Here is a 26052-nt window from a genome sequence, read left to right on the forward strand (position 1 = left end):
TACACCTACCTCTACAGCTCTCGAGAGAGGATTCACGAGCCCGAGGCTGTCGAAAGCTACCTGGAGGCGTACCGTGCCCGCTTCTTCTCCACCACAGGCTTGCATGAACCACCGTCTTGACGCTCGGCAGTTGGCAACATGCAGTGTTTCGCACACTCCGTCTGCTAAGTATGGCAGAGCAGAGCGGAGAGCACCATAGCCTGCCAATGATGTTGACGTAGCATGGACAGACGTCTGCCGGCAACTTTTCGCACAATGAAACCGGCGGCGGTGCAATGATAATTCATCCTCTGGGAAACGAGACTGAAAGGCAAATGCCTTAGCTACGCAGCAGTATGCACATAATTTTACATGTCGATGTTGTGGGAGAAGTGATCGAGGAAAGTCCTCTTCTCGAACAAAGTTCAACCTCCTCCGGCCTCCGCTCCGGCGTGAATCTCAAAAGTTGCCGCCGCATCCCCAACCACAACTTTCACTTCTTCATTCGCAGCCATCACCAGTCAATCATTTCAATGTCGAAACGACTCTGCGTCTCGCTCATCACCTCACGATGTCCCTCCTCATCCCCTCTGCAACCATGCAGCGCCGCCCTCTTCCTCTCCGCCCGCAGCGGTAACCTCACCTCCACCCACAACCATGCCCTCCCCCGACGACAACCCTTCACAACCACCCCACCCCACCACGCCGTCTCCATGTCCCGCATGCGCCCTCGCCAAGGCGCCCAACCCTCCATCGGCGTCGCCATGAAAAAGCAACAAAAAGAAGCCGAGCGCGACGGCTCCGTGCTCGACATGGTCGGAATCCTCGACGGAACCTTCATCTACCCCTCCGGCTCCAACCTCCCCTCCTGGACAAAGAACCCCCGCGGCCGCTGGAAAATCGAGTTCCGCCGCGTGTGGATCGCCATCACGGACTGGAGCGTTGGCGCATGGTACCGCGTCTGGGTGGTGCGGCCGCGGATGTGGACCTCCGCATCGCTGCAACGGGGAGAAGTGGTGCGCATCGCGAAAGAGGTGTATGAATCAATGTATGATAATTTCGCGAGGGGCACACTGGGGCTTGTGGAGAAGGATTTAAAGGCGGGATTGTTGGAGAGTCTGAGAGCGAGGTTGGCGCAACGACCGCCGAATTCGGGACTGCATTGGACGATGCATGGGTATTTGCGGCGGCCCAAGGTGATGAGTTTCAAGTTTTTGACGATGCCGGGTGGGGCGAATACGGAGAGGAATGGAGTGGTGCAGGCGGTGGTGAAGATTAGGAGTAAGCAGAGTTTGTTGAAGGTGCAGAGACTACGGGTGAGGGATGAGTCGGGCAAGCCGGAGGTGAAGGCGGTTCCGGTGGATTCGCATGGCCTGCCGATTTCTGAGGGAGATGTGGAGGAGGCGAAGGAGAGGGCGAGTAAGGTCACGACGGAGTATGTGGTGTTGCATAGAGTGATGAAGAAGGGGAAGTTGGGACCGTGGCAGATGTGGGGGACGGCGGAGGAGTCGTCGTTGGCGAAGATGGCGCAGGACACCAAGGATATAGTCGCGAAGCAGGATGCCATGGCGGCGATGAGAGGACAGTCATAGCATAGATGTAATCACTCGACTCTTGTACAAACAGCGGCATTTCGCGAGAGACACAAAAACACTGCGAACCCTTTCTCATACTGTGATGTAACAAAGGACAGCCGAAATTCTGCTACTCTCCCTCGTGAAGCGAGCATTTGACCTGATCGTCGAGTACCTGAAACCAGGCTCGCGACCGGACACCAGCATCGCAAAACACACACCCGCATGTAAAAGCAAAAGCGTGTCAATCTGACCACTCATCATCCGGAGCTTCACGCCCGCTGTGCCCTGTCATAGCCATATTGGCTGCTTGCCGTAGTCGTGAAAAGTCGTAGGGCACGCCGGCCCAGTCTGCATCGAGTGTATCCTCCGCATTCCGGACCCTGCGCACTCCACCTGCTTGTCCTGACCTTCACATCGGCGAGAGCAAGCGCACGCGTGTTGTGGCGGTATTGGAGTTGTCTAGAAACCGTGGACCTTGATGGTCTTGGCATCTAGCTCCAGGCCCTCCTTCTTATCGATGAGGAACTCTTGCACATCCTTGCGCTGGTCTCCCTGCAACTGAATCACCTCTCCCATCTCGGTGTCGTTGACGATGGTGCCATTGCAGGCAAACTTCTTCTTGATCACCTTGAGGATCTTCTTCTGGTCGAACTTCTTGGGAAGGCCCTGGACGGTGGTCAAGGTCTTGCGGCCATTGCGCTCTGTGAGGGGTGGGTGTGGTTAGCGGTGCGACGTGAGGCGGAGAGGATTGCCGACGTACGCTGGATACGAATGTGGATGTAGTTTCCGGACTGCTTGGCCTCGCCTTCGCCCTCATCAGCTTCCGCGAACGGGTCTGTAGGAAGAGGAAAGTTAGCACGTGTTTCATGGTGGGGTGTCGGACCGGAGGGGTAAGGAGCGCGGGCGTGCGACGGTGGGTACGATACGCCTTCAGAGCACCGCTCGCACGGAGTATGCTCGACAAGCGGACTGCCAGCGCAGGGAAAAGCCAGGGAGAATGCTGTGGCGCTTATCTCCAGCGCAAGGCTGAGGCCAAAGTGCGCTGACGAGGGCGAATTCTTACCGAATGACTTGAGATTTTCGATGCCGGCGCTCATAAAGGCTGTTGTTCGTGGGCTCCTGGTATGTGGTGTTGGGTGTTGGTCGTTTGGGTGGTGCTGGTGGGCGTGGATGTCTTGTAGGTGGTGGAGTGGAGATGTGGTTGTGTGGATGGTGTTGGTGAGTGGAGTTGCAAGTTGCTCTTGTGAAGTGCGGGACGCGGGACACCCCGTCGATGACATAAGCCGTGTTCGCCTTTTGGGCAGCATCGCGATTGAGAGGGAACATCCTGTACCTTGCCAGACCACGTCACTCGCCGTCGTGAATATTTGAGCAGCTCAGTGACACTCCGTGACTGCTGTGATACTGGCTCAGTAAGTTGCACTGATCACTGCGGTCAAGGACATGCTGGCAGCTTTGTCGACCCGGTGAGTTGTACCATTCTGCACATGGTACCACGGTTCATCGAGCATTGCGAACCTTCTTCGCGTGCACTGGCCATCGAAGAGACGATTGATGCGGAACACTTCTCGCTGCGGCATCAGACTCGCGAGCTGGACCAGAAGGAAGCCTTCGAAAGACTCGCGAGCCGGAACAAAAGACGAAGCATCGATGAGCCTACCCGTGGAGGACAGCGCCAGCAATGCCTCTGTCTGCCGACCTGGGGTTGCTCGCGGAATGATCATTCGGAGCAATCGATATTACGGTACTGGACGGCATGGTAGCCACGAAACTGGACGAAGGATTCCCTGGAATGCCCACTGGCTACGAGGGTAGATGGTCATGCCGGGTCCAAGGTCTGTGTTCCAGGTGCTCCTTTTCGACCTCACGTACTCGCTATTGCGAGTGGATGGACAGCTCAGCAAACTTTGTCAATGCCGAGATTCTCTTTGCATCAGTGGACGTTGAAAGTCGCCTTCGAAAAATTGCAGTCGCCGCGCACTGACGAAAGCATCAATGAGTCGCAACCTTGAGTTCTTGGTCCCTGCCATAGTTCAACGAGCACTATGAACCTTAGCCACTTGCTTGGGCTGTGGAAGATGACGACATGTTGCGGCGACAACAGACTCGAATGGGTCCCGGACAAAGCTCGCGGCCAATCTGCACCCGCAGCACGACTCCGAGAGATTTCGCTTTGCACGTAATCCGCGGATCGTGCGACGCACATTGTTCTGCGGCATTCAATTCATTACCACGAAGCCACGCGGACCATCTATAAAGAAGCGCAGCTTTTCGTGACTGGCTACTGGGGCAGCTGGTCATGCCGATTGAAAGGTCTGTCTTCCATTCACCCTTTGTGCCGACGCTTAGTATTGTTGCTGTGAGATCATGGGAGACGCATCATTGTTGGCTTACGCGCTATATATCATCGCGAGGCGCGCTAATGCCGACCAAGATCATCTACACATCTTTTGAAGTCGCCAGATCTCGATCACAAACACAACGAAGATGCATTGCAAACTCCCATCCTTACTCATCCTCGCCGCCGCTTTCAGCGCGGCGGCCAGTCCTCTCGAAACTGATTCGATTCTGGACACCGGAGCTGAGACCTTCTCCGGACCTCTCGATCCGGAGAACACTCTCGAAGCCAGAGTCAACAGGCCAGCGGAAGTCTTTCCTACCCCAGGACGTGCCATCTGTACTAAGAGATTCACGTACGGCTGGTTGAATTTCCAATTTGTGACCTGGAACGTCAACATCGGTGTTCCGTACCAGGCCAACTGTCCACAAGTGAACAAGCTCAAGGCGAAGTATTCAGAGCTAGGGACCACTGTATCGACTGGACCAAAGAATGGCGGCAAAGTTACCTCAATCTCCATTACCCAACTTCCGCCTCCAGTCACAGCCAAAGCCAAGCCAGGCAAAGTCAAGCCTGTCGTCCTGGAAGGTCTCAACAATTTCTTGGGACGCATCTATCCAGGCATCACATTCAACTGTCCCGATGCTTGATGAGGTTTGATTATGGACCCCGTTAGCGGAATCGCAAGGACAAGCAAAATAATCTCATCTCTCCTCTACATCTTTTCGTTCGTCCATTTCTATCGTCGTGTTGGTCTCATAAGCTTTACCCTGTACCGTGTTCCAGTCCCTCTCTATACCGTGGGAAGTACATGGTAGACGACATCCAAACTTTCGCAAGTCATCGCATCGACCTGTACCACTCTTTACTCCAACCTCAACCAATACTGTCGAAAGAATATGGCAGACAACCTCCCAACTCTATTCGAATCGTCGCAAGAAAATGGCACAGCACAAGTATGAAACGCAGGCAGCTCCCACCCCATCTACTTCTCCCCATTATACGCATGTCCACGCACGACAGCATTTCCCACCAAGCCGACACCACAAGAAACCAAGCAACGATGTCGTCCTCCAGTAGCACCCGCTACGTCAACGACGCCAACAACTCCACCGCGAACAACATGCGTCCAACCTACAGCCAGTCCAGCTCCGCCGGCGACTCGCCTCCAAGACTCGTGCAGAATACCGCCATCCGCTCGTCTCCCAGAATCGTACACAATCCTGCCCAACGCGTCAGATCCCTCAGAGCCACCTTCCACAACGCCGAGTTCAGGGAGACCAGACCACCCATGCCCGAACCATGCCGCAACGGCCACCACACCTGTACGGCTCCAATGCCATCCGACGTCGACGACATCCCCGCTCCGCCCGTGAGCATGCTCCACCGAGGCCACCCTCTCCGCCAGGCCACCCCAAAGCCAACTGCTGTCGAGGTCGTCCAGCAACAACAACAGCCAACCAAGAACACTCTCGACGACGTCAAGGCCTTCTGGTCCGCCGCCCGCAAGAACGCAGAGGAGCGCACCGAATGCGACCGCAAAGCCAAGGAGGCGATCAGCCACAAGTTCGTGGGCTCGCGATTGAACGACACGATGGATGAGAGAGAGACATGGTGGGCTCACACCAGGGAGAGGGCGGAGATGGGCATTTTCAGGGCGCAGCAGAAGCGTCAGGAGAGGGGAGAGGCTTGGTGGGAGCAGGGCGCCGGGCCGGCGATGGTGGCGGCGCGATCGGGTTGAAAGGAGAGTGAGTCACGTTTGGGACCAAGATTTAGAGTGGTTGGTGTTGTTTGGGTCAGAGATGAAGAGTTTGAATGAAGGATAAGGGTTACGGCACTTGTTTGGTATTCATGTTCGCGGTACGCTAGTGGGGTTGAATCCATTGATCATATGAAAGCTTGTTGGGAATGCAGGTTGGGAAAGGGTGTTCAGTCGACTGATGTACAGCAATTGCTTCACAGGACACGTTCGCAATACAGAAACAAAAACAGTAGAGAATGAACAACAGTATAGAATCAAAAACAATGCAGAATCGAAAACAATGCAGAATCGAAAAATTGGTTTGAGCAGTGAATCAAAACAAAACGATGCTGGAAGGCTTCTAGCATAGCTCACGTACGTACAGACTGTCTCGTACATCAGGGAAGCAGCGCTGGCCCTAGGAACCATGTGTGACATAGTGTGGGCAGACGTCGACATGTTCTCGATTGTGCATTGGCTCAGAGCGTCGGATCACGCTTGACGGGCGGAGAGCAATTCGTGCTTTCGCTCCGGGCATTGAAGGCGGCACGGTAAGTTCAGGCAAGGTATGCCGATATAGAACCAGACATGAGGCTCCGATGCGGAGACAAGTTGTATATGTGATGCGAGGCATGATGATCATCGGGCAAGCAGCTAGACTACGATACAAGTCTCCGTGAAGCGTACTAAGAATCCTACTTCCACAGACGGACCGGAACACCGAGCGGTCCTCCATTTCTTGATCACCATTGTTGCCTCAGACCATTCAACATCCGTCTCGCTGCCCAGGGCACCCACCAAATCGTAGCGTCCGTCAAGCATTCATCGCAAGGCTCCTCGTCCGCCTTGTTTCCGCGCCCGTTTCTTTCAGGGACAAGGAGCGCCAGTGTTATCCGGGACACAGGTGTTGACCAGTGGACAGTGGTATTTCTTGTTTCCGGGCAGGTCGTTGTAGGACGTAAGCACTCCACCCACTCCGGTGCAGTGTTGCGTTACGTCTATGAACTCTTCACCGCTGCGACTAGCGACGACGCAACAGATAGTCTGTGGGGTTCGTTAGCACGACCTTGCAAGCATGGACTGGATCGGCGAGCAGCGCTGAGTCTCGGCGATAGACTTACGCGGCACTCTGAGTAGTGATAGTGACCGTTGCCGGCATTGTGGCAGTGAGTGATACGGTCCACGCCGTTTCTCTTGTAGCAGCCGTCCTCGCCCATAACCTTATTATTGCGGATGCAGACGTAGGCACTAGCATCGAGGGGTTCCTGGTGGTCTGCCAGCACGCCGGAGCTATAAAGCGCGGTGATGGCGAGAATGAGAGCAGAGGTCTTCATAGTGGCGTGAAGGGACAGGTGCATTCTTGAGCTGATTGCGATATGTGATGTCGTGAATGGAATGAAAACAGCGAACGCGATGTTGATATGGGAGTATGTAACGTACGGGAACGCGGTCGGCAGAGACCTCGCACATTCTTACAGACCTCCCGCGCTTGTTCTTCTCCCTACGATTGCAAGTCTGCAAGTTTTAAAGCTGTCCCGCCCGAGGTGGTGCTTTTCGTACCAATGAGATGTGCTTCAGGGCGCATAGCGCATACATAGAGCGCTCGCTCGCTAACACCAGGAGGGATTCAAGATCAGCCTCATAGGCCCAATCCGGCGTGCTCGCTTCTGGTCTGACTTCAGTCTCTTGCCTAGGCAGAGAAGAAATCTACCATTCCAGGCCATTTGCAGTCGTGCTTTGCTGTTCCGGTTCAGCAACCCGCATCGCCTTGGACTTAAGTCGCTTTTCCCGCATAACGCTCTCCTGCTCGCTGATCATCTGTTCCACGGATTTAGGAAGGGGTAGCTTCTAGTCCGCCTGCTTCTTCTCCGCGCTCGCCAGCACAGCACCCGAGTCATCGTCGCCCTGTTCGGAGCCAGCGTTGCTGTATACACCAGCAGACTCAGGAGAAGACGACTTGTCGTCAAAGGTGCCCTCGTCTTCGTCCGGCGTATGCTTCGCAACATTCGAAGCCGGGAGGAATTCGGCAAGTTGCAGATCCACTCCGTGGGCTGGAGAGCCCAATTTGCAGTAGTATTTCCCGCCGCGATATTTGCAGTCGGGTCGTTGGCATACATGGCCTGCCAAACGATTCGAGTTAGCAATCGCTTATGTCAGAAGTAACATGTGGGGCCGCTTACCTTGTATGCACCTGCTCGACCGACAAGTACCGCGTTTAGGACACGGCAGACTGCGTGCGGCTTGCTTGAGACAGCCACGGATGTCTTCAGAGATGGGAGAGTGATCGTATTGGCACATGTCGTTGTTACAGTCGTCTTGCAAATGATATTTGTTGCACATTTTGCGGTTGGCCGTTCGGCTGTTGAACTCGGATAACGCTGTTTTGGAAGGAATTGGGACGTATGGGTCCAATCGTTGGAGATTTTTGTTGACGGGGATTTTGTTTGGCGGTATATCTTCTTCGTTGGGAAGCATCGAGGCGATTTCATCGACTGATATGCTGCCTAATTCACCCATGGGACTGTGCTTCTGAAAGATGGGCACCGGTGGGCGAGAGGCGGTCGATGCGGACGTGCTTCGCCAGTCATTAATGTCGGATGGTCTCGAGGAGTCGTCGGCATGGCCGTTTGACCCGGCCACTCGAACGTGAGCTTTGTTGCAGTTGTTCCCGTATTTGCATAATCCCTTTTGATAAAAATAGCAGATATTGGTGGTAGATTGGTCCGCGGAGGCCTTGGAAGCGTGTCCGATGGGCGATGGAGGAATCGCGGAGGACTTGTAGGGCATCTGCGAGTCTGTTGGTAGTGGTGAATTTCGGAAAACCTACGTGTTGAAGTCAGTCTGGAAGTTGCAGTTCGGGAAGACCATCAGCATACCCCACGAAGCTCCTCCATACGGAATCCCAACTTCTTGAACTCGGCATGCGTCGAGTATGATTGAACGAGCGTGAAGCGATCTCGATTGCTGGCATACGGCAGCAGCTCAGAAACATATCCCACGTCATGCGTAGCAGCAAAGAAGATATGTTTACACTGAGGCATGTCTGCGAATTGACGAAAGATGGCTCGGATCTTGAAGTCGGCGTTCTCCTTAAGTTCGCCGCTATCGACAAAATCGAAGAGGTCGTTCGAGCGATTGAAGTTGGCCACGAAGGGCCCGAGAGAGCGCTTCTCCGCGCCGCACAATTTGGATCGGGATAGCACTTTGCTGAGGCCTGCGAGATTGGCGTAGATGCGCACCATGACTCGGCAGTGGTCTGTAACATGAAAATTAGCAGTGAAATGCGCTGATGGCATGCCGAAGCATCATACCAAGACCTTGTGCGCGCAATTTTGTGCCAATGGCATCGTTCAAGACCTGCGCAGCTCTGGAGCCGCCCTCTGCACCGGCCCTCACGAGGTCGTCGTCGAAGATCTGCGGAATTTGTTAGCATAAGGCCATGCTTTGTTTGCTGCGAATCTCCAGCACTCACGAAGCCATCGCCGTCTACCAAGACCAGAACGAACGGATTCTTCTCTTGCCCTCTCGCGAGTTGCTTGTACTTTTCACGAGCATCTCGCTCCTCTTCGTAGTCGCTCTTCAGCCGACGGTAATTTTCCATGAGAGAGGCATATTTTTCCAGAACCTCCGTTTGAGTCTTATGATACTCCTCGCCAGAGAGCTTGAGCTGCTCCAGCTGGCGAGATGCCGCATCGATATCTGCGTCGTTGAGCATATCTCGCTTGGGTGGCCGCTTTGGCTGGGAAACGAGGTCAGCTGCTGAGAGGAAGAAGTTCATGGGTAACGCTGGGTCTGGAATTGAGATTTTGAATTGGCAAAGATCTCGTGTCAGACAGGACAAACGCTGCTGAGACTCACGGCTTTTGTCTCGTGCTACACAAACACGACTCCACTATTTCACGACCAGGCGCATGATCCTGGAGGCGATCAATGGTAAGCGGTTACCATCGATTGCTGTTTGGCTGGCAGAAATTAGAACGACACATGTGTCGACTCAAGTAGTCGAATCGATACCCGACGAGTGTGAATCTTCTGACTGCAAACGGACAAAGAAAGAAATTGAAAGGGGAGAGCGGTCAATGCTCTCGGCCCCCACCAAACTTCACGTCTTCCCAGAAACATTCACACGCGACCAGGTCAATACCAACGACGACACCACGTTGACAGCCATATACGGTCTCGACAGCCACATACCACCTCACAGATCATACACCGTGAGCTCCGCTTAGGCTCGGCGTCGAAGAGTACCGACCTGCCCTCCGCCATCATGGATCCATCCACAACAACCGCCCTCTCCGGCTGCGTCACCTCCCTCCAACACAGCATGTCCCTCCTCGAATCCTCCATCTCCATCCTCGACTCCGGCGTATCCGACTACCCCCGCCTTTCCCGCGTCCTCTCCACAACCCGACACTTCGAGCTCGTCTCCGAACACGACTTGACATCCGCTCAATCCACACTCTTATCAGAAATCGGACCGGAAGTGGAAGTGCTATTAGGGAGAGTGGAGAAGTACTTGGATGGACTGGAGAGGAGGGAGAAGGGACTCATTGCGAAGGCGGACTTGCAGGAGGGGAGGTTGGGGAGTGGATCGAAGGATGACAGGGGAACGGGGAGGAAGAGTCCGGTTAGAGGGACGGGCACGTTGGAGGAGATGAAGGGGTTGCAGTTGAGGCAGAAGAAGGAGAGGTTGAGTTATGCTGTTGAGAGGTTGGAATTGCAGGCTAGTCAGCGACAGAGGCAGTTGAGGAAGAGTATGGCTGTGCAGTCGTTGGAGGATTGAGGAGGAGGGCGATGGGAAGGAGCTTTGATTTGATGAACATTGGGGATGATGGGACGGCGGAGACGAATGATACCCAAGACAGCGTTTGAGAGTTTGCGTTTCGAGATCGTGGTCTCTTGCACATAGCGTGTATGAAGAATCCTCCTTTCTGGCAGCTGCTCCTGAATAGACGGCCTTTCTGGCACCTCTCTCCCACCCCTGCACTGTCTACTCATACACAGCCAGCACGCAGCATCCTCCCGCCCTGCATGTCCCAAGCTGCTAGCTCCAAACGCTCATCATGACACGCACCCCTTCAGCAGAACACTGCGCCAAACCAGCCTACTCAGGCTTCATTCGCTTCGCAGGTTGTTGTCCATAGCCACCACCTCCGTAACCTCCCTGCTGCTGCTGCTGCGGCATACCACCACCCTGTTGAAAGCCTCCATTCCATCCACCTCGTCCACCGCCCATCATACCGCCTCGGTTCCCGCCCATGCCCATCATGTTGTTCATGCCTCCCATACCGTTCATACCGCCCATTGCACCCATCATGTTCATACCGCCGGCGAAGTTTCCTCGCATGCCCGCGCCGCCCATTCCCATTCCCCCTCGCATGTTTCCGAAACCGCCCATGCCCATTGCCATCATTGGGTTGGCGAATCCAGGGTTCATGCCCATTGCGGGATTCATGCCGCCGTTCATACCTCCATTCATGCCGTAGCCACCTCCTTGCTGTGCCTGAGGTGCCATGCCGCCTTGAAAGCCACCGCGGTTCTGGAAGCCTCCCCCACCTCGCTGAAAACCTCCTCCGCCTCCTCGCTGGAAGCCGCCGCCACGACCTGCTCCGAAAGAGTTGTACGCGCCTCCTCGACCGCCCGGTGTGGATGTGTATTCCTTCTTGCTGACTGCACCTGAGTCCTTGCCCTTGAATGGGTTGTTGCCGGGAGGTGTGTACATGACTTGTGCGGAATTGGGCTTCTTCGTGCCATCTTCTTTTAGCGTGCTCTTCTCGATGGCTTGTTTGACTGCTGCTGAGGCGGATGGAGAGTCGAATTCGAGGAATGCTTCACCTCGGGATTTGCCATTGATTTTGTGTTCGCCGAATGTGAGTTCTTTGAGGTTTCCTTCCACACCAGCGGAGGCACAGAAGGCGCGCAAGTGTTCTTCTGTGGTCCACCAGTTGAGTTCAGCGAGTTTGAGGGCTGCTGTTGCATTTCGATCGGCGGAAGGTGAGGTGTGTGATTGCTGTTGTTGCTGCTGCATGGGCGTGGAAGATGCTGGACGTGCTGGTTTGACGTCTTCATCGTCGTCGGGCGCTTTCCGCTTGGTGCCATGCTGGGTTAGCGGTGGCTGTGATTCCTGCTTAATATCTGACTGCTCCGTGGTGTTCACCGCGCCGGCTTGTGTGTTTGCGTTTGCAATCTCACTGTCTAGCGGTTCGTCTTCGCCAAAGTCGATCTTGTCTTCGCCGTAGTCTTCGGTGGTTCCGGTGGGTTTCGAGTCCTCGGCATCGTCACCATAGATGTCAATGTCAAAGGTATCGTCTTCCCCCGACATGTTGGGCAGGGTGTGTTAGTCTTGAGGTAGTAAAAGCTGTGCTGCGGGCAATTTTTGAGTGACCCAGGTGCTAGATCGGAGATGAAGCTTGCAGCTATCGGAGATGTCAATCGCCTGGTACGTGTCTGCCTGGGTAGTGTACACGTCTTGTATGCTCCCAAGCACTGGCGAGCAACAAGCAGGTTCAGGTTCAGGTCTGAGTATCATACAATTCGTATCAGCGCAGTCTCCCAGCGTAGTCTTACAATTCCAGCATTCGCTCCCACTTCTTGGATCTCTCCCCGTGCACTCAAACATGGCCAATACGTACAGCTTCGTTTCTCCAACAATGGATAAAGCAGGGTATAAAATACAATTCGTGACAAGCCCCTCAAAGAGTGTCTCTTGCCCGACTGGTCGCAACACACAAGCCTCCGGTCTTCCCTTCTCTCCAAGCTCTTGCTGATTGTTGGTGGTTGAAAGGTGGAGCACGATCAATCGACGACGTTTGCGATGAGGACGAGCGGGATGCGCGGGATGCGCCTAGACGTGGCTGGGCGGGCGACGAGGTCGGACGAGATTTGAGGCAGTTGTGAGGGATGACTCGTGAGGCGTGATATCGTTCGCGAGGCTCGATGCAATGGTAGTGATGATGTGGAAGTGTGAGTGTTGATGATGAGCGCAAACAGGAGAGTGACCACGAGCCTGAGCTTCAATGAAGCTGCAAGCACGCGGACCGCGATCGGCTCTCGGCAAGCTTTGGACCGAGACTAGTTCTACTTGGAGTCGATTCTTCAACACACACTTCACGTCGTTACATTGAAGGCCTCTGCTACCTATCACATTTGCTTTTACTCGACTTTGCCCAAGGACTTCGCGATTCGAATATGGTCTCACAGCGAACAAGCAAGACAAGGCCAATCAGCCGCAGCCGCAGCCGCAGCCGGGCAAACCGGCCGACTTCTTCATGCCAGGAGCATGCAACCGCGTTGCTATCCTCAAGATATACGGCAGCGTCTCAAGCGCCGCAAACGATTGTCTTAATACCTGTCAATCTCCTTCGTACAAATGAAATAGTTCGACCCAGCGCCCGCATCTTAACACCCAGGGCCTTGACACCCACACTGCCGCACGCAAGGTTCGCCAGGGTTTTTGTAGAAACACTGGCAGGTTCCTTGACGGCAATAGTCTCCGCCGTCCTCACATGCAACCTTGCAGACCAGCAAGTCAGATGCGCAAACAAGGCCGTCCGTGCAGCAGCCGTTGAACTCGCACTCATCTTTTGCAATGGTTAGTTTGAATCTGAAAGCTGTTATGGAAACGCGAACAATGACGACATACTGTTCACGCCGCTTGTACAAGGGGAGCCAGCACGCACTGAAGCGACGACGGCGAGAATCGCAAAGATGGAGAGCTTCATTTTGACTGCTGTAGTGCCGAGCGATCTGTGTCGAAACGATCAGCGGATGACGATGGCGAATACGACACAGGACGAGCGAGCATACTGAAGGTGTGCAATGGCCGTGTTGAAATTTCGACGTCGACTTGACGGCGCGAAGAGTGCGGCGGTCGTGTTTGACGAGACTTGATCTTTGTCCAACCGGTCAGCGAGAGATGATTGCGGATACGACTGAGGAAGAGCATACTGGAGGTCTGCAACGGTCATGTGGCGATTCGAGGTCCGACTTGATGAGTGTGCAACTGCGATGGGTAGAATGTAAGGAAGAGAAGAAGGAAAGAAGAGGAGGAGCGGGCAGGTGTACCTATATGATAGGCACGGAGGTGCGCGGAGAGGCGCGGCAACGAATTGACATCACTTGACAGGGACTGGTTCAGCATCCGAGCCCGAACTGGAATGAAGTCCAGTTCACAAATAGCACAGACCGACAAACCTTTCGAGGCCTGCAAATGTCCTTGCCTTGCAAAGGCGAAGAGCACGCTGATGCGTCAGCTGTCTGTACCGAGTCTACCGAGGCAGAAGTGCACAGCCGATACAGCGGCAACGTATCGACGAGGTAATGTTGGTGAGCTGTAGGGTACCTCCGTGCTCCCACGCAGACCGTCGACTCCAAGCCATCCATGTGCACCCGGGAGAGTGGAGCTCAAGCGATCACACGGAGACACCTTTCGACAGGGACTTGTAGACTGTCACGCACGGTTCGGTAGCCAACACCCAAGCTCAAGCTTTCCGACCAGTTATCGCCGCATAATCGCCACTCGATTTGATTTGGACTGCGTAATCTTAACAAAAGGACGAAGGTACCGCCAAAGCCTGAACGAAGTATTTGCAAAAGTGCTAACGACCTATAATACCGCACCTCCTCTGCCCTTCTCCGCCACTCCTCCCTCTTGATACCACGACGCGTTAAGCAAGGCATGCCATGGATCCACATACCCGAGTCCCAAAGTTCTTAGCGCTCCAGCATACGATGCGGATTGCCCTGCTTCACGCACTCCGAATAGGGGAAGTATCCACCATAACACTGGCAAATGAAGTCATGCCGCCCTCCTCGCAAAACCCTTTTGAGGACGTCAGAGTCAGCATAGACCTCAAAGGTTGATTGACAAAGGTAGCGACCAAGTCGTCGACGTACTGTGGCAGTGTTTGTCGGCTCCGCAGCCGAAATCGTCACAGCATTCCCAATAGGGACATGGCACTATCACGAGTCAAATCTGGAAGCTCGTAGTCCACGGACACAAACGTACCTCCCTCTCCACCGTGGACGCAAGGGTGGTGTCCGTAGATAGCGCTGACTTAAGCGACTGTGGTAGCGAGGACGGCGATGATCTGGATTCTCATTTTTGTGGTTTTGCGGGTGTGATAAGTCTACTGACGAGCGAGGGGATATTGGTGTGAAATGTCGAGGGACACAACTCGAGACGATGTAAAGAGAGAAGCGAGCAGGCGAGTTTAATTGCGGTGAGCACAGACATGGGTCGCGAAGGAGAGTTGACAAGGGCAGGCTGGACACATGAGAGCCCAGCCAAGTCAGACGACGCGGAAGGCAGCGAGGCTTCAAGAACCGAAAGACCGTTGGTGCTCCTGCTCACCGCGTATGCAATACCTCCGTGCTTCCGCTCAAACTGCACCGACCAAGGCAACCAAGAGAAAGCTGTACAATGAATGATGTGCGAAAAGCTGGGGAGTCTGGCACCGGAATCCGTTTTGTAATAACAACATGGTCCTGTCGATAAGGTGGTTCCATGTCATCGCTTTCATTCGACTAGACAAAGTGCACGTAGGTAGCCCGGAGCGTGCATTCTGAGCGGAAGCACGGAGGTAGGCAGTACCTAAATGCTTCCCATCACGATTGATCGGATTCTCGCAGTGGTTCAAGTATACGGTACAGCCTCGACTCCCTCGAGCACACCACTCTCCTCCTCCAAACACCACCTCATTGGGACCCACCAATACTCAGAATCCTCGCTCCAACACTCCCTTGACCGCCCAGCCGAAAGTTGGAATACTCTGCTGCCCCGAATCCCGTCAAAGAGGGAGGATAGTATACACACACTTTATTGACACAGCAAAGGGAGCAGTACAGCGTGTGAACGCATCGGAGTAGCCACCGCTCCTTGCCAGGTCATGGGTATACCAAGGGCTCGAATCACTCTACTGGTCTGCGTCCTTGTTAAAAGGCCACGTAACCTTAGACAAGGTCGGAACCTACAGAAGCCGCCGACGCAACACACGCCTATGCTGTCGTTTTTCGCATTCTTTCGCCCCAAGCCGGGATAAATGGTTTCCAGATTGGGCGTTCACTACGGACGCCCACCGCTACCTCCGTGATTCCGCTCAAACTGCACTGCATGTGTCTAACTCTGTGGGCTTGGACTGTGCAATCTGCGCCAGGGAACGGAAATACAGTTCGAGGAAGATGTGTGTCTTCGAGAGGAATGAAAGCAACGACAAACCTTTCATGCTTCGAGCTCACACGAAACCGACCGAGCTACTGGAGTCCGAGTTGAGTGGTGCGGTTTGAGCGGAGCCATGGAGGTAACTCTAAGCACTCGACCATCCGACCCATGGCCCATGGCGGAGCTCACCGTGAATGGCACAAGAAACGCGGTCTTCCGTTCTTGCTCGCACTCTCCATCCCCCAACCACGATCCTGCACTTTTCAACAGCCGGACCAAGCCGCGACCAGACCAATGTCAAACCAGCCCCCGACCTACCACCACCCGCCATGTAGACCGAGGCTTCCGAATCGTATACTTCGACCTCCATGATCAATCTACAATCCTCATCAACGCATATACACTCCAGTCTTCAGTTTTCTAGCAGAGTGATGCAGGAAAGTGATCGCCTCCTCAGTTGCCGACGCAGCTCCCATATTCCAGGGTCTTTATATCGGTGTCACAATGCTGTCCAGTCGGACACCAGCTCCCTCCCCAGTCGCATGGCAGATGGCAGTATTTGTCGTCCCCGCAGGCAAATGGATGACAGCACCGCCAGTTGGGACAAGGCGCTTTTTGGGACAGTTAGAGCTTGATCCCGGAAAATCCGTATGCAAAGGGGAACGACGTACCCCTCTCTCCGTGTGAGCAAGGCGTGAAGGGCTTTCGAGCGATGGCCGTGGCGGCGATGGCGAGCAATGCATAGATGGACCGCTTCATTGTTTTGCTTTTGGGTTTGGAATTGTCGAGGTGCAAGTCTGCCGGAGGCGTTAGCGATAGGTGAATTCGGATGCTGCGTAGGATGCATGTACCAAACGTTTGCAGCGGCCGTCTTGGTGAGGCAAGGAGTGCGAATGCGAGTGCGCAAAGAAGAGATGGGCAGAAGAAATAAGACGAAGAGGGCATAAGCACGCGAATGAGCGGCAACGGGCTGACAAGGGTATGCCGGAAACCTTAGTTATACCCAGTCACCGCGTGGTGGTAATCATTCATCCCAGCAGCCGATGCAGGGCCGATAAGTCCCGTCCACGTTTGACTTCCGATACACTATGACCTCGAGAAACTGGACGGTTTCCCGAATCCTTGGGCATCGACCAAGTTCCCCGACCGTGAGCGCTAGAACCATCCTTATGTACAGGACACAGCGGGCTGGCACAGCGGAATGCTCCGCATCCGATTCCGGCGTGAGATCGAAGTCCTATTTACATGAAGATTGAAACAATCGGTGCCTGCAGATGCCCTACCTTGCAAACGCCGGCGGCACTCCGATGCGCCAACACGCCGCAAAGTCCGAAAATGCATGGCTACAAGAAGCACCACCAATACCGCCGCCACTCATCCTCCATCCAGCTGGCCAGAAGGTGCGGTGCAGCGACTCATCTTTGTCGGTCGTGGAGCAAGACGTTCCGCCCACAAGCTGAGAGCAGACCAGACTCGAGATTCATCGGCTTCTGCGTCGATTCTTCAAAGCATCATCCAGTATCCCATACTAGCCCCCGATGAGGTTGTAGGCGGAGCATCTCTACCATCGGGTGACTCGTCGTGCCAATAATAGTCTGTCCTCGCTGCCCTCCACGCGCCGACAGGGTCAACAGTCCACAGTCCATTCGTCACGCTCGGCGTACCCTTTGACACGATAAGATGAACGTCGAGTGTTGCAGTATCGGTTTGCCAGAGTCCTTCGTGACCGGGGAAATTTTGATCGTCAGGAAGAGCATTGATCGAATCTCTGACCGTGAGCACTGTTACTGTAGGTGAGGTGCAATCTGCGCTCCTCCTCGATACTGCAGCTCTTCAACGCCGTGATAGAGTCCTGTGAATTAGTGCTGCTCCTCATCGCTTTCTCCAGAGTGCTGGGTATCGGTATCGTTGGCGCATACCGTTGCACCCGACGTCTCATCGATTGTACAGAACTGCCTGGTGGACACCATTTCCCGCCTTTGTTGCATATTAGTATCGGAAGTTATAGTTAGTATAGACTAGAGCAATTATTCGCTCGCGACGTAGGAAAACCAGTTTTATTAGCACAGCATTCGTAATTACTATAGCATTCCAAGTGTGGAGGGCGATCTTTGAAATAGTCAGTGCGAAACTGGAAGAAGCTCTAATAATGAAGGGCGACATACTTCCTTCTCCATCGTAGTAGACAACACATGGCAAGAGACAGCCAGCGTACCAGTCTCGTCGATGAACCGACCACGAACGATCTCGGTGAGGCCATCATTAGCGGGAGGATTGGTTTCCTCTTGAGTAGCATGGTTTTGGCCGGCTATTCGTGAGAGCGGAATCGATCACAGCAGTGCCGGAACTTGCTGGTGTTGCGAGGAGAGGATCGAGGTGAGAATCGAGGTGAGAATCGAGGTGAGAATCGAGGTGAGAAGGTCCATCGTGGCGCGGAGTTACGTAACTAGGAGGTCAACAGCTTGCGGGATCTGCTAGTAACGGGTGGTCTGCTGCTTCCACGACGGCTCTAGTCCTCGAACGCTTGAGAGGAGGCTCCTTGCTCGAGTCTGGGATCATTTCCTTGGAGGATAGTGGTCTCGAGAGTGCAAGGGTGGACGTTCAGACTGGACGGCGCTGGCCAGCGCGATGAGGGTTCATCTTCGTTCTCGGCTATGGAAGTGCAAGTCTGTCGAAAGGAGCAGCTTGAGGCAGGATTGAATGCGAGAAAAGACGAGCGTACGATGTTTTGCGGCGGTCGTGTTGGTTTTGATGTTGATTGCGATAAAGCCGAGGAGCACCGCGGTCTCGTCAACGAGACGCTGACGAGGAGCACGAGTGCAATTTGTTAAAGAGAGAGAGAGAGAGAGAGAGAAGACGAAGAGGCCGCAGCAGGCGGGTCTGTGTACAGCGTGTCAGCAAGTCCATCCGCGTGATGTCCACCTATGCTTCCACACAAGGCTGTTGTCGGTCTCCTGCTTCGTGAGGCCGGGCCCTCCGAACCGTGTTCGAGTTCAACGCTAGTTGGTTCCGCAGTGCCGATATGAGCGGCAGCATGCTGCTGACAGATACAGGCTCGCAAGTTGAAAATGTACTCAGCCACTGCCATGTGCAGAACGATGCACTTCCCATGATCCTTACGCATGATTGCCATCATTTCCTGGTGCCACTCGTCCGTAACACAGCTGGCCCGCCAAAGTGTAGTGAAGCGGCTCACGTTGGTGGATCGAGAGCGGAATCTTTTCTTATCTTGGCCGAGAGCAAGTTCTCCAGCTTTTTAACACCACCACCACCTGTCTTCATGGTCTGAAAAGTCGAACGACGATTTTTACAGCGTCGCTCAGTAGAGTCCTTCGTGATTAGAAATGTTGTCGTTGAACTCGGCTGTTCAGACTGCATGAATGTAGGCAGTTCAATTCAAGCCTGAGCAGCATCTCGTTCATAGATCCTTTTCAAAATTTCCCGTCATCGCCCAGCAAGTTTCGTGTATCTCCAAGTGCTCAAATTTCAAAATCGATGTTGTTGAAATAGTGTGAGTGTACAAAGAAAGAAAGTCGTCAAAGTCAGGGGAGTCGGACCGAAATCGGCTCGGCTCTCGGCAAGGCTTTCAAAAGCGATAAGCAGCATCCTTGCAATCGCATGACCGTCGAGCGGTGGAAGTCATCATCGAGGTTTGACCTCTTTCCGTCCTGTTTCATTACTACGCTGTGTTCACCGCTATTCATTGTCTTGTATATATTATCCTAGACCGGATCCCGACCATTCGTCAAGGTGCAACATACTCTACATCAAAATCTGGACAAGGTTTAGCACTCGGATTTACGAGCACATCGGCTTGATCAAGACTCGGACATAAGCAAGTTTTCGCTGGAGAGAGAGCATACACATCAGCATCGAAAGTGTACCTGAAAGAATACAGAACAGATTCAAACCCACATTTTCCAAAAAGGCAAAAAAGAACGCACACAATCGACCACGCCGCTTCTACACAACCATGGCTCCTCCCGATCCTCCAAAGCAGCAATTCTCAGGCGAACAATCCCTCACCGAACCCAACATCTACGTCTCCCTCACCTACGACCCTCTCGACGCAACCGCACAAATGGCTCGCGTCAAAAGTCCCCAAGCGGGAGCAGTCGTGCTCTTCGCAGGTACGTCTCCTAGACCCTCCCCTCACTCCCTTTCCCCATCACCCCCCTCCTTCCCAACCCCATCGTCCCACCCCACTAACTCCCTCCAGGAACAACCCGCTCCCACTTCTCCCCCTCCCGTCCCATAACCCACCTATCCTACACCACCTACCCCTCCCTCGCCCTCCGCACTCTCCTCCGCCTCTCCACCTCCATCCTCACCTCGCATTCCCTCACGTCCATCGCGATCACCCACCGTCTGGGTCGGGTGGATATCGGCGAGGAGTCGATTTTGATCGCGGTGAGTGCGCCGCATCGACGGGAGGCGTGGAGGGGTGGCGAGGAGGCGTTGGAGAGGGTTAAGGGCGAGGTGGAGGTTTGGAAGGAGGAGTGGTTTGAGGATGGGGGGGTTTGGAGAGCTAATCGGGATGGGGGGGTGGGGGTGGAGGTTAGGAGGGGTAGTGGGAGTGGGAGTGGGGGGACCAACGGTAGTGGTGGCAGTGGGAAGGGGAGTGGAGGCAGTGGGGCGAGGAAGGGGAGTGATGCGCGGAAGAAGGAGTTGCCGGAGGTGGGCATTCGGAAAAGAGGCACGGGGGAGTTTTCGGAGGGTGGTTTGGAATTCTGAGGGATGAGTATGGAACTTCTTGCGCATGCGTTGGGTTAGTAAGCGACGCTGATGTCGCCATGCCGGTATGAGATACCTCACAAACACTGTACAGCGAAAGCCGCGCGTTTACTCGAGCACATTGTACAGAATGACCACAGCATCCCTTCCCACGACCCGTTTTCGCTCGATGAACAACTCTCTTCCTACTAATCAAGACTCTCAAGAAGCGGTCAAGAACTGCTGATCTTTGGTCTCTCGTCCACTCTCCTCCCTTATTGGACGACAAAGACTCAAAACGTGCTCACATCCTCTGTCATCAAACCCATCCCTCACAACCAATCTTCCTCCCATCCAACCCTCCATCACCAACTCTCACAAAAGCAGGGCACCAAAAAAACAAGCACTCCCCCCTCCACCTTGGCAAGAGCTTATCGCGCGAGCTTAAATAATGCCCTCCACAGCTCATTTTGGAAGGCAGTCGAAATCACGGAATCTGCAAATTTCGCCGATCGTTGACTTTTCCACGATAATGGCGGCAAGCAACGACAGTTCGCACGTGCGAGAGACACGGCCGGAGGAAATGTGCCGCGTATCACGATTGTGCTGTAGATATCGTCATGTCCCGTCTGTCACGAGCCCGCGATCGTCGAAATGACTGTAGGGTTCGTGTTCGCTGGGGTAAAGAGATCGCGGACAGGGAAGAGGATTGCGAGGGATTCCTCTTGCGATTGCGGATGGTCTTTCAGACTTGATCGCTGGAGGCGGACTTTGGCACGTACAAGCAACAATCGTCCGAGCAAGGATAGCGGAAAGAACCTGGAAGGCTGGAAGGGATGCTCAAATCGCATTCACAAGCGAAGTCTAGAAGTCCCAGACGTCGGGCCTAGTAGCCGCGCTTGCTCCACACTCACTCCGGGTCATTACGGGACACGGCACACTCCTTGACCCGAGCTTCGGTTTGCAAAAGTCCAAAGAGTGCGCAATCACGATGCACGATTCACCACGATTGACAAGCCCCTGTCATATATCCTGGTCGCATCGGATTGGGACGTCGGACATGGTGCGGGCTGTCATCGGATTTCGTTCGTTGGTTATCGCTGCTCGTGACCGCGGTTGAAGGGGAAGGAGTGGAGAGACAAAAGGTGTGGTGAGATTTGATGGACGACAACAACAAATCATAGGGTAGGACATCCAGATCGGTCCTAAGCATTCCAATGCCTTCTGGTTGTCACAAGCACATCTCATCCTCTTGCCCGCATACGCATCGCATACGCATGATTCCGTCCTGCAGTTCACCCTTCAAATCCATCAAATCCATCCATCCCGGCTCCACACCCTCCAGCAACAAGCTTTCCGTATTCTTCCATTCCCTCTCTAGCTTGCACCCCCACTAGTTCTATTCTCTCAACACAGCCCACCAACCACCACTCCCCTCCATAATCCATTTCACTCGCCCTGGAAAACCGGCACGCAAGCCCTCCTTCGTTCGTTATCAGACCTCCATGCGAACGTTTGGAGCGATACGAAATCAACGGTCGTCTAGAAGAAGTCTAATCCGCCGGAACCGAGAGGAGTCGAGGGACCTGTATCATTCACCCACTTCCCACCAACAAGTCCTCACTCGCCCTCTCTTCGACGCTCTCGTATCGCTGGTTCTCACTCCCTCTTTACCGTACCACGTTCCTTTCTCCGATCGGCTCTGCAGCCATACCACGGCACGGACTCGGCAATTCTTGGACCACGACTGTGATTGAGAAGACGAGGAACATGGACGCGACCGGATATTTTCTGGCGTAGTACCGCTGGTTGCTTGTGACGGCGCGAAACGAACAAACTCGCGGATTGCTGGACTCTAGGGCCTCTGCCATTTCTCGACGACGGACTATTCGCTCAGTTCTTTTTAAGATCCTCTTCTCTTCTCTCCTCTCCACTCCTTCCACCACAACACCCGAACAATGTCTCCAACTTCAACACCCAGCATGGACTCCACAACACCCTGCCACGGCACCAGAACCCTCACCTCCCTCCCCACTGCCAGCCGCGACCTCATCCTCCAAATCTCCACCGATCTCACCCGCCGCATGAATCGTCTCCTCGCCTCCAACCGCATCGCCGCCGTGGACGTCATTCCCATCGCGAAAGATATCCTCGACCTCTCCACATTACGATGTCTAGTCGCCGAGAAACGAAGCCAACGTTTACGTCGTAATAGCCAACAAAAGTCCGTTCAGCAGCGGAGGGGAAGAGACCGCACCAACCGCTTCAGCTCAACCACCACCCTCCCCTCCCCCTCCTCCACCGCAGAAGCCCCAACATGGGAAGAAATGGACAACCACGTCTGCGCCAAATCACGGGCATCACGCATCTCGAACCCACCCTATGGAAGCCTCCCTCAAACTCCCGTCAAAACTTCCCGATCTTGGACGAACCTCCTCCCCCTCCGCCGTCGCGACTCTCCGATCCAGAATGCCTCTGGAGAAGAAGAAGGAGAAGAAGTCGACTGCCACTGCACCCGCGCCCTCGACCTCATGGATCTGGAAGGGGATATCCTCCGCTCCTTCCCGGATGATTCGGGGGATACCCTCGTCGCGCCGGAGTTGGCGAGTTGGGCGATTGGACATTTGAGGGTTGAGGCGGAGTGGACGAGGGGAATGGTGGAGGAGTTGCTGGGTGAGGATGATGAGGAGGAGGATGGCAGCCCAAGGCTGTCTATTGGAAGCCCGAGGGTGGATTCTATGGAACCAGAAGGTGGATCCCCTTTGGCGAAGAGTTCGACCAGTGGGAAGAGCACCAAGACTTCGACGTCCGCGGGTACGAGGAGGGTACGAGGATGGTGGAAGTCGGATGTGGACGATGAAGGGGAGGTGGAGGTGGAGGATGCTTTGAAAGCGGAGAGTTTTCCCGATCGAGAGAGGGGGCAGATGGTGAATATTCGGTTACGGCAGAGGAAGAGGGAGAGGGTTTTTGGCGGGTTAAGGAGGAGGTTTAGGTCGTCGTAGGAGAGGTGGACGACTGCATCCAGTTTGAGAGGATCCAGAATAGTCCAGTCCAGTCCAATGCAGCCGACCGAGAGTCGAGGGAATAGAATCATACACCCCCCAACCATCATTACCAATCCCCCTCACCCTCCCTTCCCACGTCCCCTTACCCCTCCTCCCCCCTCTCTCCCTCCCTCAACCCCCATCCTCCCCCCTATCTCCATCTCCCTTACGTACCCACCCAACCCCAACAATCCCCACCCCCAAACCCACCCCCAAACCCACCGGCAAAACAACCCTTCGAATCCCCCTCCTCTGCTCCTCCTCCTCCATCTCCCTCCCTCCCGCCTGACGAACATGTTCCATCCCAGGTCGTGTAGCACTGAGTTCCGAAAATCAAATATCCCAGCGACGGACCAGAAAGCGAGGAGACTTTATGCTGAGCGTTTGCGAGTGTCGTTTCGTCGTCGACGACTTTCCTTTTTTTTCTTTTCAAGGCCTTCGAATGAGTGGAGACGTTTGCGGTGGTGGAGGAGGAGGAGTAGGAGGGAGTGGTTGAAGGGTATCGATGGGATAGTCTTGGGAATACGAGGGGGCGGAGGAGTGGGGATGATGGGGGAGACATGGGTGGTGTTGGGGTTGGTGACATGATCAAAAAAATTATCGGTCGGATCGGGAAGCGGGACTGGAGGAAGTAAGGTAGTGCTGAATGGTAGAGGAAGGGGAGAGTGGCAGTGGGGTCTTAGGGGGGGGGGATGTCTTTCGTGGTGGTTGGTGTACGTGGAGGGGGTGCTTAGGGTCAGATTCTTTGGTTGAAAGAGAGCGGTTGGAAGGGAAGTCAGCTGCTTGACAACCTAAACGATCCCTGCGTTTCTTGGGGGGAGAGCCGTGCGGATGTCTTGTCTTGTCAAGTCGTCAAGTCGTTGGTTACCTTGTGGAGTGTTCGATGCGGGGTTCGAGGGGGCAACACCCAGGTGAGGTTGATGTAGGTGGAGATGGAAACGATTTCAGTCTGTGCGCTGTGACCACGTCCCTGGACGGTGATGATTCCACGAAGCAGGATCTTCTCTTCGCAGGAATAATTACCGTACGGAAAGGCAGTTGAGTGCCGACTGGATTTTTGTAAACGCCTCGCTATATCGTGATGAATCATTCCTCCCCAGATCGCATGTCCTTGCCGTGCAATGCTGTTGTGCAGAACGCCGTTCTCGCCCATATACCCACCACTTCCCACACACCCACTATACATTCTTAAACTCCTTGAAGTCCTTGACCCCCTCCGCCGCCAATAAACTACTATGCCTCGCCCTCTTCTTCAACACATTCTCAATAAACGCCTCTCCCGCTTTATAACTACTCCTCACCAACGGCCCACTCGCACAATACAAAAATCCCAAATCCAGTGCCCGCTGTCTCCACAACTCAAATGTATCCGGTGTGACGTACTCGTGTACTTTCATATGCCTCTTCGTCGGACGCATGTATTGTCCAAACGTCACGACATCCACATTCACCGCCCTCAAATCCTTGAGCACTTGCCAGAGCTGCTCTTCCGTCTCCCCAAGTCCGAGCATTATGGACGTTTTGGTGATAAGGTCCGGTTTCGCTTCTTTCGCGGCGCGCAGCACGGAAAGGGATTGGTGGTATTTTGCCCGGCGATCGCGGACGGAGGGGGTTAATTCCTCGGTTGTCTCCATGTTGTGGGCGTAGACATCTAGTCCGCTGCGGGCTACGAGCGCGACTTGTTCCAGATCTCCCGCATAGTCGCCTGTGAGAGCTTCCACGAGGATTTGAGGCGCTTTTTGCTTGATTTTAATGATTGTTTCCGCGAAGTGGTGGCTTCCACCATCTGCTAAATCGTCGCGGTCGACGCTCGTGAGCACCACGTAGCCAAGTCCCCATCTCTTGAGTGCTTCGGCGGTATTTTCGGGTTCGTGGGGGTCAAGAGGTGCGGGTTTATTGGAGGTTTTGACGCTGCAGAAACGGCAGCCGCGGGTGCAGGTGTCGCCCATGAGCATGATTGTTGCGGTCGCGGCGGACTTGGAGGAGCCGCCCCAGCAGTCGCTGATGTTGGGACATCGGGCTTCCTCGCAGACTGTGTGGAGACCGAGACCTCGGAGGTCGTTTTTTATGCGTTTGAAGTTGTCGTTGGAGGGGATGGGGGTTTTGAGCCAGGAGGGGAGGCGGGTGTGGGTTCGTTTTCGGCCTGAGGGTCCGATTTGAACGGTTTGTAATTCGTAGATGTCTTCTTGGGTGAGGGGTTCGTCTGATGTGGGCGCGACGAAGTCGTTGAAGGAGGGGCCGCTGTTGAGACGGTCGGAGAACGAGGTGGCGGGTCGGGGGGTTGATTGGGTTGTTGTTGGTGGAGGCGCATCGGTGACTGTTGTGGCGAAGGAGCGGGTTTGTGAGAGGAGGGTGGATTGTCTGCTCTCGCGGGCGGCGGAGGATAGGATGCGTCGTGAGGGTAGTCGGAGGGCCGCCATTATGTGAATTGTCCAGACGGAGGAGGAGGTGTGGTCGAGGAGAAGTTGTGTGGCAACTTGAAGCCCAACAGTCCATTGAAG

General features: G+C 54.4%; 11 protein-coding genes across 11 annotated transcripts; 6 read left to right on the plus strand and 5 right to left on the minus strand.

Moving 5' to 3' along the window:
* Positions 1-747: 747 nt before the first annotated feature.
* On the plus strand, positions 748-1571 carry MYCGRDRAFT_77988 (uncharacterized protein; the record flags this gene model as incomplete). The annotated part of the gene is made up of 2 exons (XM_003847601.1): positions 748-1295; positions 1380-1571. 2 exons carry the CDS (start codon positions 792-794, stop codon positions 1569-1571), a joined length of 696 nt encoding a protein of 231 aa, XP_003847649.1.
* Positions 1572-1768: 197 nt separating this feature from the next.
* Positions 1769-2761, minus strand: MYCGRDRAFT_106559 (uncharacterized protein; the record flags this gene model as incomplete). The annotated part of the gene is made up of 3 exons (XM_003847647.1): positions 1769-2257; positions 2317-2391; positions 2620-2761. 3 exons carry the CDS (start codon positions 2651-2653, stop codon positions 2016-2018), a joined length of 351 nt encoding a protein of 116 aa, XP_003847695.1.
* Positions 2762-4043: 1282 nt separating this feature from the next.
* MYCGRDRAFT_97498 (uncharacterized protein) lies at positions 4044-4544 on the plus strand (the record flags this gene model as incomplete). Its single annotated transcript, XM_003847602.1, has 1 exon — positions 4044-4544. The coding sequence occupies one exon, from the start codon at positions 4044-4046 to the stop codon at positions 4542-4544; it is 501 nt and encodes a 166-aa protein (XP_003847650.1).
* A 413-nt stretch (positions 4545-4957) lies between these two features.
* On the plus strand, positions 4958-5635 carry MYCGRDRAFT_111713 (uncharacterized protein; the record flags this gene model as incomplete). Its single annotated transcript, XM_003847603.1, has 1 exon — positions 4958-5635. The coding sequence occupies one exon, from the start codon at positions 4958-4960 to the stop codon at positions 5633-5635; it is 678 nt and encodes a 225-aa protein (XP_003847651.1).
* Positions 5636-6502: 867 nt separating this feature from the next.
* Positions 6503-6993, minus strand: MYCGRDRAFT_97500 (uncharacterized protein; the record flags this gene model as incomplete). The annotated part of the gene is made up of 2 exons (XM_003847646.1): positions 6503-6679; positions 6757-6993. The coding sequence occupies 2 exons, from the start codon at positions 6991-6993 to the stop codon at positions 6503-6505; spliced, it is 414 nt and encodes a 137-aa protein (XP_003847694.1).
* Positions 6994-7483: 490 nt separating this feature from the next.
* On the minus strand, positions 7484-9901 carry MYCGRDRAFT_111714 (uncharacterized protein; the record flags this gene model as incomplete). Its single annotated transcript, XM_003847645.1, has 6 exons — positions 7484-7755; positions 7816-8458; positions 8512-8891; positions 8947-9049; positions 9108-9374; positions 9830-9901. 6 exons carry the CDS (start codon positions 9899-9901, stop codon positions 7484-7486), a joined length of 1737 nt encoding a protein of 578 aa, XP_003847693.1.
* A 1-nt stretch (position 9902) lies between these two features.
* MYCGRDRAFT_51197 (uncharacterized protein) lies at positions 9903-10418 on the plus strand (the record flags this gene model as incomplete). Its single annotated transcript, XM_003847604.1, has 1 exon — positions 9903-10418. The coding sequence occupies one exon, from the start codon at positions 9903-9905 to the stop codon at positions 10416-10418; it is 516 nt and encodes a 171-aa protein (XP_003847652.1).
* Positions 10419-10739: 321 nt separating this feature from the next.
* Positions 10740-11957, minus strand: MYCGRDRAFT_97502 (uncharacterized protein; the record flags this gene model as incomplete). Its single annotated transcript, XM_003847644.1, has 1 exon — positions 10740-11957. One exon carries the CDS (start codon positions 11955-11957, stop codon positions 10740-10742), a length of 1218 nt encoding a protein of 405 aa, XP_003847692.1.
* A 7534-nt stretch (positions 11958-19491) lies between these two features.
* On the plus strand, positions 19492-20528 carry MYCGRDRAFT_111715 (uncharacterized protein; the record flags this gene model as incomplete). The annotated part of the gene is made up of 2 exons (XM_003847605.1): positions 19492-19924; positions 20014-20528. 2 exons carry the CDS (start codon positions 19768-19770, stop codon positions 20526-20528), a joined length of 672 nt encoding a protein of 223 aa, XP_003847653.1.
* A 1407-nt stretch (positions 20529-21935) lies between these two features.
* Positions 21936-22526, plus strand: MYCGRDRAFT_106562 (uncharacterized protein; the record flags this gene model as incomplete). The annotated part of the gene is made up of 1 exon (XM_003847606.1): positions 21936-22526. The coding sequence occupies one exon, from the start codon at positions 22013-22015 to the stop codon at positions 22262-22264; it is 252 nt and encodes an 83-aa protein (XP_003847654.1).
* A 1622-nt stretch (positions 22527-24148) lies between these two features.
* MYCGRDRAFT_111717 (putative lipoate synthase) lies at positions 24149-25971 on the minus strand (the record flags this gene model as incomplete). The annotated part of the gene is made up of 3 exons (XM_003847643.1): positions 24149-24247; positions 24420-24521; positions 24736-25971. The coding sequence occupies 3 exons, from the start codon at positions 25969-25971 to the stop codon at positions 24149-24151; spliced, it is 1437 nt and encodes a 478-aa protein (XP_003847691.1).
* Positions 25972-26052: the final 81 nt, after the last annotated feature.

This window comes from Zymoseptoria tritici, chromosome 13 (genome assembly GCF_000219625.1).
Source record: "Zymoseptoria tritici IPO323 chromosome 13, whole genome shotgun sequence".
NCBI lineage: Eukaryota > Fungi > Ascomycota > Dothideomycetes > Mycosphaerellales > Mycosphaerellaceae > Zymoseptoria > Zymoseptoria tritici.